The following is a 14399-nucleotide window of genomic DNA, read 5'->3' on the forward strand; positions in this document are numbered from 1 at the left end:
CACGCATCATACAGTCTGCCTTTCACTCTGTGCGAGGGGCCTTTGTCACCAGCAAGAGGGAAGAGCTCTCTGAACTTTGCCCAAGCTATTCTTACTCTAGCAGTTACACTTTCAGCACACCCGCCCCCGCTGCTGACTTGGTCACCTAGGTAACGGAAACTATCAACTATTTCTAGTTTTTCTCCTGGAAAGAAAGTGACGGAAGTTGGTCTCAGAGCATTTTCAGTGTTTATTGTTCTGAGCATCTGCCACATACAAAAACCATCTTCCTAGTTAGCCTTCCTTTGACATTGCTGCTGCTCATCTTATGTGTCCATAGCTTACACTTGGTGCATCTTATAGAGTTTCTACCTAACCTTTTCTACAGATCGAGCAGGGCCATCTACCTGAAGGTGTTTGTGATTTGTCTACCTTTCTACTGATTACGACTTTGGTTTTAGCTAGATTGACTCTGAGGCCCTTCGATTCTAATCCTTGTTTCCACACCTGAAACTTCTCCTCCAGTTCTGATAGCGACTCAGCAATTAGAGCAAGGTCATCAGCATAGAGGAGCTCCAAGGGCATCCTGTCTTGAATTCCTCCGTTATTGCCTGGAGGACTAAGATAAATAGGAGGGGGCTGAGTACTGAGCCTTGGTGGACCCCTACCTCTACCCGGAATTCTTCACTGTACTCATTTCCAACCCTCACCCTACTAGCGGTGTCCCTATACATGGCCCGCACAGCTCTCACTAACCATTCATCTATCCCTAGTTTTCTCATTGCCACCAGATAAGGGATCGGGGGACCCTGTCGAAGTCTTTCTCCATGTCAACAAAAGCCAGGTACAGGGGCTTATCTTGGCTAGGTATTTCTCCTGCAGCTGCCTTACCAGGAATATAGCATCAGTAGTACTTTTCCCTGGCACAAACCCAAACTGCATCTCATCTAAACTAACTCTCTCTCTAATTAGTTGGGCTATGACCCTCTCCGTAACCTTCATCACCTGGTCCAACAGCTTGATACCTCTGTAGTTATTTGTATCTAGGGCATCACCTTTACCTTTGTAGCAGTTGACTATTATACTGCTACACCAGTCATTGGGTATGACCCCTTTGTGTATCACCTGATTAACTATATGGGTGACTAGGCTATAGCCGACACTACCAGACATTTTGAGCATCTCTGCAGTGATTCCTGATGGGCCTGGGGCTTTCCCTGTCTTCATGCTTCTAATTGCCTTAGCTACCACAGAACTATCAACTCGGATAGCTGGTCCCTCTGTTGGGTCAACATCGGCAGACTCTCTTTATCCCATTCATTTTCTTCATTCAGCAACCTTTCATAGTGGCATCTCCAAACCTCTCTCTTTGCATCCTCATTTAGCGCAAGTGAACCATCTTCCATGCGAACACACTTCTCTCCTACCACATCACGATTCTCTCTCACACACTGTCTTGCAACACGAACACCTCCAGTCTTTGGTCCTCACGGCGCAGAACATTGGCAAATTTTTTCTTATCTGCTTCCCCTCTGGCTAAATAAACCTGTCTCCTAGCTTCTCTTTTGGCAGTCTGATACAATTCCCTGCTACCCCCATTTTTCCAGACCTTCCAAGCCTGTCTCTTTTCTCTAATAGCCTTGTCTACAATATTGTTCCACACCACGTTATTCTAGGTCTTAAGGGGGACTTTGCACCAGCCACAGATCTAGTCAGTGGCTCTCAGCAGGTTGTCCCTTAGAAACGTCCAGCTGTCTTCTACCCCCTGTGATGCTCTATCCCCTTCTACTTCGTCAGAGGCTTCAAGTAATATGTCCCTAAATCTCTGTCCATTTGCAGGATCTTAAGCTTCCAGATCCTTCTTCTCCATATTTGTCGTCTTCTGGTTGTCCTCCTAGTCCTGATCCTAAAGTCACTAACTACCAGTCTATGTTGTGGGGTACATTCTTCACCTGGGAAGGTTTTGGCATTTATAAGCAGCCATCTCTCCCTTTGCCTTGTAAGGATGTAGTCAATTTGGCTGGTATGTTGGCCCGATTGGTAAGTGACTAGGTGGCTGGTAGGTTTCCTGAAGTTAGTGTTGCAAATCATAAGATTATTTGCATCGCAGAACTCCAGCAGCCTGGTTCCCTCCTCGTTGCGGGAGCCATAGCCATAGCCTCCATGTACGCCATGGAAGCCCACAGCATGTCGTCCGACGTGACCATTGAAGTCACCAGCCACAAAGATAAGGTCTCTGTCGTTCGTCAATGAGGTAGTCTGCAGTAGAGTGTCATAGAATCGGTCTTTCTGTCCATCGGGTAGCCCCGACTGAGGAGCATAGGCTGATATAATGGTTGCTAAACTATGATGAAGCACTAATCTAATCTTAAGTATTCTGTCACTTACTCTGATTACCTCAATTACTTTATCTACCCATTTCTCAGCGAAAAAATTTCAGTTGTGTTTACATTTCACATACCATGTATGTTTAGTACGTCACCAAATTGGTGGTCTCGTCTATTGAGACGGAGTAAATAATATCAAACCGAAAGACCGAATACTATTGGTGAAAATTCTAATTATTAAACAATGTTAAACTTAGAAGTTACAATTCCGTTTTCATTCTGGTTTACAATTAAGTTTACTTTTGACACATTCTACCAGTATACGAAGGAAAAATTTGAAAAAACTGGCCACGATAATGAAAAGATCCGAAAATTGCATATCATAGAAAAGTTAAAATTAAAATGACAATTAAAAAGTTAAGATTAAGTGAATTACAAAAATAATATAATGTATATAATAGGTAATATATATACACACATATACTAAATGCTCCACTATATTAAATTGTAAATTGAAAGATTTGTCCTTCAATGTATGATGAGTAAAATTTCATAAAGTTCATATTTGAAAAAGAGAGACTCTCCTGTGTTGAGGTTACAAATGACAGAATACAAACCGATAACTACTGAGTCTGTTGTCTGATATTCAACTGATTTAGTCTAATATCCTACTCTGTGTGTGTGGATGTGTGTGTGTGTGTGTGTATTATTATATATATGTTATATATATGTATATATATGTATATGTATATATATATATATATATATATATATATATATATATATATATATATATATATATATATGTATATGTATATATATATATATATATATATATATATATATATATATATATATATATATATATATATGCGTGTGTCAACATGTCCATTAATGCTGGGAATCTCCTCAATAATGCCATTTAAATACAAATTTAAATTGATATATATTTGTTCCGTAACTTCTTCACGTGGAACGATGCTTACTTATCCGAATCCACCCCTCGTTACCACACTGACTCTGACCACGTTTACTAGAAATCTCTCCTTTGTACCGGAATATCTCACAGCAACCCTCCCTCGCCCTCCTCCTCTCCCAGTCGTGACATCCACATTGCTGAAAGTCATACACATCCATGGTTGCTTCCTTCTCCGTCTCCAACAAAATAAAAGTAATCGTGACCACGCCATTCTTGGTTCTCATTGCTTAGTTAATTAGTCACTAACAATAGATAATAAATTAACTACCCTTTTGCTATTTGTCTACCTAAATTAATGCATTCTCTACCCATAACCATCTTTTCTATGTAACTTAACGAATTAGTGACGCATATCTTATTTGTGTACCTAAATTAACGAATTATCTACCCGTATTCTATCGCATTTAACGAATAACCTATCCTTCATCCTCTTTTGTCTACCTAACTTAAGAAATTAACTACCCATATTTTATCCGTTTACCTACCTTATTTACCTGCATTTGTATTAACATCGCTTTGTACTAATGCCGGTATACGGTACCCACCACCGTTGGTGGTGACAAGAATTATATATGTATTTGCTAATATAAGAATTATATATGAATTATATATGTGTATTTGCATATATCTTAACTAACACTGTTGTACTAATGAAGATACAACACTCATATCCAGTGGCTGTAACAAGTGTAACATGAATTATTGTGCATTATATACGAGGACAATTGTTGCCACATGTTTATCGTCAAATGCTCATTACGACCATCTTTTTGATACAAATGTCTTCCTGGGGCTAAAAGCAACAGTATCACTGTCCTGTATAGGACCGCCACATTTAGTTGGCAAATATATTTTATGAATAAACGGATAGGGATAAATAAATAGACACACAAATACATAAATGGGTGAAAAATTCAAAATTTTAAATTGGGGAGAAGGGATTGAATTTGAGCTCCTTACTAAACTTTATTACATCAATTTTTTGGAAGACATTTTTATAAATTTGAAAGATTATAAATTGTTTTATAAAGATAATTTTCGAAAATGTACTTCCGAAATAGTTAGAAGAAATTTCATAAAGCTGGAATGATCAGAAGAAACATATTTGATACAATATTTCAGTAGCGTCTTCCGGAAACCCCTAATGTATGGCAATAATCATGGAACATGTGCCGTGGAAAGGTCCTGAAATTAAAAGAAAATATATATACATGGTGAATATTCGTTTCCTCCAAAAGTTAATTAATTATATTATAACTGAGACAAGTTGTGAAAGAAGGAGTCCGAGGAGGACATGGGATGAAATATTGAGGGCTGTTCAGAAAACACTGAGTCGAACGAAGGACATGACAGAAGATTCAATGCAAAGGCTGCAGAAGAGGAAAAAGCTTCTATGCTCTGCTGGATGTGCAATGTCAGTTGCACATCATGCAATATTAGTGCGACAGAGCACCGATGCATTGAGAGAGAAGTTGAGTAGAAGATGAATTTTATGCAGCGTGCAAAAGAGACGACTTCGCTGGTTTGGACATGCGATGCAGATGGATGAGACAGTTGCATAAACAAGTGTTGATCACTTAAAATGGAGGTAAATTGCTGAAGCGGGAGACCCAGGAAGATGTGGAACGTGGAAGTGAAGTTTGATCTCAAATATAGGAGAGAATTACCGGGCATAAGGGGAATTATATGAAGTGTGCAATGGAGAAGATTGTGCAGGTTTAGTAATGCTGTGTGGATGGATGAGGGCACTGGCTTAAAGAAGTGCCGATCGTATAAAGTAGAGGGAATTTGCGGAAGGGAGACCAAAGAAGGCATTGGATGAAGTATTGAAGGTCGATCTAAAAAGGTGGATCATTACAGATGTGACAGAGAAACGAAATATAGGATACATTTTTACTCAAGAAGACCCACAGTCATTAAGAGAATTGAGATCCTAAAACAAAAGTGCTACGTAAAAAGCATTAGTGTCGGTGATTTTGATATGGGAAAACCTCAGGTGCTGGTGCCACGTAAAAATCACTGGTGCCAGGGAGAAATCACTAGTGATAGTGCCACATAACAACAGACGTAGAGAAGTGGTTTACATGTTTATAACTGTCGCCGGTGTCCTCTACGAGTATTATCCTCCATTTTGTGAGTTGATAGATGTGTAAAACAGTCCGATCCTGGAATGGGATGTCCTTGAACAGAGATGACAAAGGAAGTTGTCCATTATATTGGTGGTGAGTCTGAGATGACGTCACTTTTCATCAAGTTTCTTACGCTGGATTAGTTCAAAAGAGTGCGGCTCTTTTGTCACAGAAGGTGCACCAAGTTTGCCGGTTCAGAACAATGTGTTCACATTGTGCCGGCTGAATGTTGCAGGAGTTGTGAAGATGCTTAAGACGGACCCTGAACATTTTCTGGGGTCCCCTGTACGGCCGAACACCAATTGATAGTGCTCTGAAGGAGGCCATTTTCGCTAAACGATTGTGAAGTATCCTGAACACCTGACCGACCCATCTTTGAAAACGGCGGTGGATGATGGCTTCAACACTGAAGATTTGTCATTGCTGGGGACTTTCTGTGCGTGGGACCTTATCTTTATAAGAAATGCAGAAAATTCGTTGGGGACAATTGATGTGAAATGCCTCCCATTTCTTCACATGATGGCGGTGTAAGGTTCCGCATTCACAGCCATACATTAAAAGCTAAAAGCTAAGAGTAAAAGAAAAACGCACCGAGAAAAAGAGGGTAAAGCGAAGAGTGAGAGAGAAAGAGGGAGAGTTCTGTGTATTTATTCAATAAAATCGTGCATAAAGTATATAAAATGTATATATAATGAGATTTAACTAGTCACCGTATTCCAATTTCCTTCACATTTCAATGATAAGATGAGAGACTGTCATTTGATACAGACAAAACACAGTTTTCAGAAATAACCCCCAGGAGGTAACCCCATGAAATTTTCATTGGTTTCGCTAGTTATTCTAAATCAGTCCTTCACTTTTCAAAGATTAGCAGATGTGCGATTATCTTTTGTTACAAACAAAACAATGTCTATACTTTCAACTCTTTTGGATAAAGTTATCAGAAACAACCTAACAAGTTGTCAATTAATTCCCTGAAATGTTCACATCCAATTATGCATTGCTAGAAATAACAGCCAAAACATCTCTTAGCTACGATAAAGCACTTATCTTATGACAGATAAGGGAGGCATGCACACTACAGCATCCGAGACATAGAGAGATTATCAGTGATTTCGCATCTGATTCAGGCTCGTCAGTGGCTCTTACCCGTTGCTCTAGTCTTAAGCTGGCTTCCCCTGTCTGTTTAAAAGGTTTACAGTAGTAATCTCACTCTGCTTTCATGAATGGTAAATTTGAAAATAATAAATTTATAAGGTGGCTTATCCGCAATTTAGAAGTGGAAGGCAGAACTATAGATGCCACTAAACTGAGTAAGGGTTCTAGCTTACACCAGCATTGCTAGAAATAACAGTCAAAACAAATCTTGCCCATGATATAACTCTAATCTACCTATCTATCCATCAATCTACCTCTCTGTCTGTCTGTCTATCTATCTATCTATCTATCTATCTATCTATCTATCTATCTATCTATCTATCTACATACATACATACATATGCATATATATATACATATATATATGTGTGTATATATACACTCATTTATATATCATCATCATCATCATCATCATCGTTTAACGTCCGCTTTCCATGCTAGCATGGGTTGGACGGTTCAACTGGGGTCTGGCAAGCCCGAAGGCTGCACCAGGCCAGTCAGATCTGGCAGTGTTTCTACAGCTGGATGCCCTTCCTAACGCCAACCACTCCGAGAGTGTAGTGGGTGATTTTATGTGCCACCGACACAGGTGCCAGACGAGGCTGGCAGACGGCCACGCTCGGATGGTGTTTTTTATGTGCCACCGACACAGGTGCCAGACGAGGCTGGCTGACGGCCATGCTCGGATGGTGTTTTCTTATGTGTCACCGACACAGGTGCCAGACGGGGCTGGCGGACGGCCACGCTCGGATGGTGTTTGTTACGTGCCTTCAGCACGGAGGCCAGTCGTTGCGGTACTGGCTACGATCACGTTCGGATGGTTTTCTTATGTGCCACCGGCACTGGTACCACAAGGATACAAATTCCATTGATGTTCATCTATTTTGATTTGGTTAGATTTGATTTGATTTGATTCGATTCTCACTTGCCTCAACAGGTCTTCACAAGTGTCACAAGAAGGAAGGTATACACAGGTGGACTGACTACGTCTCAGGTAGGGGCCACGGATTATGGCTTCACTAGTCTTGCCGGGTCTTCTCACGCACAGCATACTTCCATAGGTCTCGGTCTCTAGTCATTTATATGTACATATATATATTTACTTATACATATATATATTTATATATATATATATATATATATATATATATATATATATATATATATATATATATATATATATATATATATATATACAATTGCAGCGTGGAGGGTGTTTATAAGCCATTTAAGAAACACACAAAAGCCGTTCAATTCACTTCAACATTTAAGTTTAATTTGTCAAAATATTTTCGTCGCTAAAATCCACGACCTGTTCACTGACAAAAATCCGTGCTGCATCTGAGAAAGTAACAGTTAGTTCATCATATATATGTACGTATGTATGTGTGTATGTATGCATACATGTGTGTATGTATGTACGTAAGCATGTACGTACATACGCCTGTGTATGCATGTATGTATGTATGTATATATATATGTATGTGTGTCTATATGCACGCACATACACACTATAAACATAAAGCTATAAACCTGTAGCGATGGATAGATGTAGAGTGACCACTCATCACAATAATATCAAATTTCAACTCCCCCCCCCGGCCGAAGCCTGGAAGTGATTTACGACCCTTACTCCCAAAACTATACCCTAAAACCTATTATCAGATAATTATCTCTATATCACAGAACTTTTGTTTTACTATTGTGCGTATGTATGTATGTATGTGCGTATGTATGTATGTATGTATGTATGTGTGTATGTACATACGTACGCATGTGCGTATGTATGTATGTATGTATGTATGTATGTATGTGCGTATGTATGTATGCAGCGTCAGTATAGGGTGGCATGCATACTCTTTTGTTGAACAAAAGAGTATGCATGCCACCCTATACTGACGCTGCTTTGGAAGCGAAGTTTACACTTACTAAATCCAAGCTTCTATCAGCCTTCTCCAATTACACCCAAAGGCATATACAAGAACGATCAGTAAATAAGACCCACGATCTTAACACCAAAATTAAGAAAGGCCTTAACTATTAAAAAGACGCATCAAAAACAGAGAGATTGTATGTTTCCCAACTGACAAATCAGGTAGGATGTCTGTTGACAACATACCTAATTACATCTCGAACATGCAACCACACATCAGAGACATGACAGAAACTACAACACTCGAATATATCGGGAACGAAAAAATCATTAATGCTCACATGGGGATGTGGAGTATAATTCTCCAGTCGGAGAAGCGCACAGCTAACAACTTCTTAACCACCAACAACGAAATCCCACCCCTATATGGCCTTCGCAAAGATCACAAGAGCCACATGGATCATATACTTGGGCCACCCACCCGACCCGTTTGTGGTGCCAACAATGCAAGCAACCACAAAATATCATATTTTCTCTCACAATTCCTACGACCATTAATAGAGCTATCTGCGGATGTATGTGACAGTACTGAGGACCTCCTTAGCAGGATCCGCGAATGCAACAACACATGTGACCTCAAGAACCACATCGTGGGTAGCATGGATGTGGTATCACTATACCCCTCCATCGATGTAGACTTTGCTGTCGATAAATGTATAGAAATAGTTAGTGAGAGTGGTATGATATTTAAGAATGTGGATGTATATGAACTAGGGCTCTTCCTGGCCCTGACGTGTACCAATGAATACCTGTCGCGCAAAAACCTTCTATATGCTTGTCCCACCCGTAACAAACGCGGTAGACCGCCTACCATTACCTCAGCATACAGGAAGACTCACTGTGAGTGCTGGCAGGGATGGACAAAGCCGGACTACCCACCTTCAAGTGCACACGACATTAGAACCACCATCGCACATGCTATCGGTGTCAGCCTGAGATTTACGTTAAAAACAGATATTTTTAAATTTGACAACAAACTGTATAGGCAGACGAAAGGCGGTGCTATTGGAGTGGGGATCGCCGGTGACGTTGCAAACCTCTTCATGGTATGGTGGGACAAACATTTTAAACAGTGCCTAGCAAACCGTAACATCCACTTGGCTATGTACTCTCGTTACGTCGACGACATTAACCTTGTTGTGAAATATAATACAGACACAGTTATGGGCCCTCTACCAAGTGAAGAACAGGTGATGACATCTATACAACACATAGCTGACTCTATCCACTGCAGTATAAAATTTACCATAGACTACCCCTCTAAACACCCCAGTAAACGATTACCCGTCCTAGATACTGAGCTATGGATGGAAGATGCTATGGTTAATGGAACCATTAAACCCTGTATACTCCACTTACACTATCAGAAACCGATGGCTAATCCACTAGTAATCCGTAGTGACTCAGCTATGTCGGATACTGCCAAACTCAACATCCTAGTGGCAGACTTAATTAGAGTAATGAGGAATGTATCACCACTATGCCAACCACAAGAACGACAACAACACATCCAGCACTACATATTCCGAATGCAACGCTCCGGATACACACAAGACGATAGAGTCAGGGTGTACAAAAGAGCGAAAGGTAGATTCGAACGCATTCTAAGGAACGACGAAAACGGTATATGCCCCCTATACCGCAACATGTTCTGGAATAGGTTTGAGAGGGACACCAACAAAAGGATGAGAAACGTTACTTGGTACGATAACAGGAGATTTCACGGAGTAATGTTCGTTGACGCCACACCTAAGAACGAGCTAAGTAAGGCATTCAAGAAAATCCTACGCACTACAGGCCTAAAAATTAAAGTTGTAGGAAAGACAGGTAGGACTATCAAATCGGCATTATGCAGATCATATCCATTTGATAGAATCACCTGTCAAAGTAATTGTGCAGTATGTTCGACAAATCCACATGTAAATTGCAAAACCAAGGGCACTGTATACCAGATTAAGTGCCAGGAGGGAGCTTGCGCGACTAACCCAGAGTCATACATAGGTGAGACTTCTAGAAGCATCAATGATAGGTTCAAAGAACACCTGGACAACTACATTGAAAGGAAGCCAAACTCCATCTTCTACCAACATGCAGTAGACTGCCACAAGGGATCCTTAGGGAAACTTAAGTTGAACATCCTATCAACACATCCCACCGATGCAATGTTGAGACAGGTCACAGAAGCTGTTTGTATACAAGAATACAAACCTACTCTCAACCGAAAGTCCGAATGGAGTAACATCCAGATCCCATTCAGAAGGACTATTCTATAACCATCCCTCTCTCTCTCTCTCTCTCGTTTACTTGTAGTCTTTACATACAGGTTGCAATGCGTATGTACAGTTATATATAACAGTATGAGCGTACGTTGTTTGATGCGTACAGTTGCACTTAGGCGTTGTATCCATTCACAGTTAGACGGTGATGAGAGGAACAAACACACACCCAGACATATATATATATGTGTGTGCGTCTATACAAACATATATGTGAATATGTATACAACCTTCAACAAAGTAACAGTCATGGGATCTTTTCTATTCTGAAGCCAGTTTTTTCAAATTTTTCCTACTGAACCAAACAATTTGAAACTTCGTATACTGGTAGAATGTGTCAAAAGTAAACTTAATTGTAAACCAGAATGAAAACGGAATTGTAACTTCTAAGGTTAACGTTGTTTAATAATTAGAATTTTAACCAATGATATTCCGTCATTCGGCTTTATTTTATTTACTCCGTCTCGACCACCAATTTCGTGACGTATTAAACAATGTAAACAAGCTATAGTCAGCCACCTTCTAATAACAAAAGTTTGTCTTTGAAGTTACCGTCTAGGGGAAGCATTGATGTACATGTGTGTGTGTGTGTGTTTGATGGGGTGTGGGAGACAGTATGTTGTGTAAGTGAAGTGCTTCTGTTAGTGTGTGTGAAGAGACAGAGAGAGTAATGTGTAGTGATCCTACAACGGCGCGCGCTCGCGCACTGTCCATTTGTATTTCGCGCGTGTTGGTGCCTTTACGAAGGCAGAGAAGGGAAGGGCCCTCTCGCGCATGCGCGAACCACCGGAAGCACGACCCGCTTGCCTATCGTGGTAGTTAGCGAGGCAAGGAGGTCGTAGAACGTTTGACCACTGGCAGCAGTCATCGAGGACTTGGGACCCAGCGATTGAAGGCAACGTCACGCGATATATTTTCTCTCCGTTGGAACTAGCTTCTAGCAGTCCTTACCAAATTGTTGCCGACCAAATCATCTTCTTCCTCAGGACGCCATCTTGACCCCTTTCTGTTTTTGGGCTGAAGATTGTAAATATTACAATCTATTAACTTTCAGCCTTGCGCGCCCAGAATCAAGGACATCAGATAACACACTTATTGTTATTGTTAACAAGAAAGAGAATAAAGTAGTTATATATATATATTTCACGTCTGCGTCTTGTTGTTTCTGACTAGCAGAGATTCTGGATTATTAAAGCAACGGCTAGTGAGTGATTGCTTTGTGCACCCCAAAAGTGCACGAGGATATTCACCTCACACGCTAAGTTCGTTTTCAGTGGTGACTCCCGACGTGATTCTGGTCTAAAACCAGAGATCACTTATCAACAAAGAAATCCAGTTTTTCTGCGAGGTCGGAACACGATTTAACTCTACGCATCATCTTTCGACGATTTGTTTCCGGCCACCACAAACAGTTGTAGAAGGAGCCCTTTCCTTCTTCTACAGCCATGATGAGGGACGCCATCATATATTCGATGCCTTTTCTCCACCTTCGTCATCATCATCGTCGTCTGTCTACTTCACGTCGTCGCTATCTTCGTCGCCATCATCACTAAGAACGATGTTGTCCCAAGTCCACTACAGTCGCCTTCCACCACCAACGTCGCCTTTCAACACCGTCGACCTCAACCAAGATGTACATAGCAACTCGCGGAAGTTTGGTCCACTTGCCGTTTGTGCATTAGCACACCAAGAATTCACAGCCCAGCACTATCTGCGAGATTTCTTCTGTTCCAGTTAACCTGTCACAGCATTGAAGCCACAACCGCGACACGATATGTGTTCAATCGGCATCTGCATTTTGTGATTTCAACATTTCTGTTACAGAACGAACTGCTATTGTGCATCAGGCTATTATAGACTGGTAAACTAATTCCATTGTCTGGAATAGCCCGAGAGACATTTTTTCTATGCGCTGTATATTTTTATATTTTGCTCGCATTCACCTTGTATGTATTTCTGTCACACACACGTACACACACATAAATGCTCTCTCTCACATACATACGTCACACATGCTTTTCTCGCTTGTTTGTTCCATGCTAAATTTGCCTTTTGTGGACACCCCTCATTTCTATAGACCCTAGGTCGGTCACGTATACATAGAGAGGGTTGTTTGTCCATTATAACGCGCCAGCATGTCATACTTTTGTTCCTGTGCGAACGAGGCATATAATCGCTCAACCACTGGCTTATTCTTGCTGTTTTTTTCGGTCTGGCAAGCCCTTATTGCATTTCATGCGCCTTTTGCTTCGCACGTGTATTGCCTTGTTTTTTGCAACACGTTTGCGTTAGCCTAATTCTTTTCCCGACTCATAGACGTCGGATGTTCAAATGCGCTGCGCCGATTTATAGGCGTAATTATTTTTCCCTGTTAGACCACTGTTTGGTCACGTAATTAACAGAAAATTATCTGTGTCGCTCATCACACCAGCGTGTTTGCACCTTTTGCCTTTTGTGTTACTAGCGAGCTTCTGCCAATTCCATTTCCTCTCCTGCAGCAATTGATTTAACTGCTATTTCGCAGGATCAACCACCTTTAGAGAAGTTGGATTTAATTTCGTTTAGGTTCATTAACTGTGAGTTTTGCTTTCCTTCCGCTCCTTTCAGCGGAAGGGTTTCTACTTTGTGACGTATACACTTTCATGCATGCACTCTTGATTTTTGCTCATTGAGTATTTTTTCTCTTTTTTCTTTAGTAAATTTCTTGTGTATGTTATAAATTTTGCCATTATATTATTGTGTGCTATTTGGTTATCTGGTGTCCACCTTGAGTTTTGCAGTCACTACAATAAGTTTCCTTTCGTGCGTACGCACTGGAGGGGAGCCTGTAGTGATCCTACAACGGCGCGCGCTCGCGCACTGTCCATTTGTATTTCGCGCGTGTTGGTGCCTTTACCAAGGCAGAGAAAGGAAGGGCCCTCTTGCGCATGCGCGAACCACCGGAAGCACGACCCGCTTGCCTATCGCGGTAGTTAGCGAGGCAAGGAGGTCGTAGAACGTTTGACCACTGGCAGCAGTCATCGAGGACTTGGGACCCAGCGATTGAAGGCAACGTCACGCGATATATTTTCTCTCCGTTGGAACTAGCTTCTAGCAGTCCTTACCAAATTGTTGCCGACCAAATCATCTTCTTCCTCAGGACGCCATCTTGACCCCTTTCTGTTTTTGGGCTGAAGATTGTAAATATTACAATCTATTAACTTTCAGCCTTGCGCGCACAGAATCAAGGACATCAGATAACACACTTATTGTTATTGTTAACAAGAAAGAGAATAAAGTAGTTATATATATATATTTCACGTCTGCGTCTTGTTGTTTCTGACTAGCAGAGATTCTGGATTATTAAAGCAACGGCTAGTGAGTGATTGCTTTGTGCACCCCAAAAGTGCACGAGGATATATCACTCACTAAGTTTGTTTCAAATGTGTGAAAGAGAGAGATAACTGAAATTTTTTACTCGGTGTATGTGTATATGCCTGAATGTATGTGTGTATGTATCTGTGTATGTGTATGTATGTATGTATGTATGGCCGATTCAATGTAATTTTTTACACATACTTACACACACACACATACATACACACACACATGCAGACATACATATACACATACACCGAG

At 40.9% G+C, this 14399-nt stretch overlaps 1 protein-coding gene across 3 annotated transcripts in view; it reads right to left on the bottom strand.

Annotated features, from left to right (window-relative positions):
- Nucleotides 1-4203: 4203 nt before the first annotated feature.
- LOC115232395 overlaps nucleotides 4204-14399 on the bottom strand; it is a 137693-nt gene continuing 127497 nt past the window's right edge. For 2 of the 3 annotated variants that reach the window (XM_029802252.2, XM_036511425.1), the window contains one exon: nucleotides 4205-4470. In XM_029802252.2, coding sequence (XP_029658112.1) covers nucleotides 4427-4470 — 44 coding nt within the window. In that variant the 3' untranslated portion in view covers nucleotides 4205-4426. Of the gene's footprint in view, nucleotides 4471-14399 lie in introns of all 3 variants that reach the window. The other variant, XM_029802253.2, reaches the window with a different exon arrangement.

Source organism: Octopus sinensis, linkage group LG2, assembly GCF_006345805.1.
Source record: "Octopus sinensis linkage group LG2, ASM634580v1, whole genome shotgun sequence".
Taxonomy (NCBI): domain Eukaryota; kingdom Metazoa; phylum Mollusca; class Cephalopoda; order Octopoda; family Octopodidae; genus Octopus; species Octopus sinensis.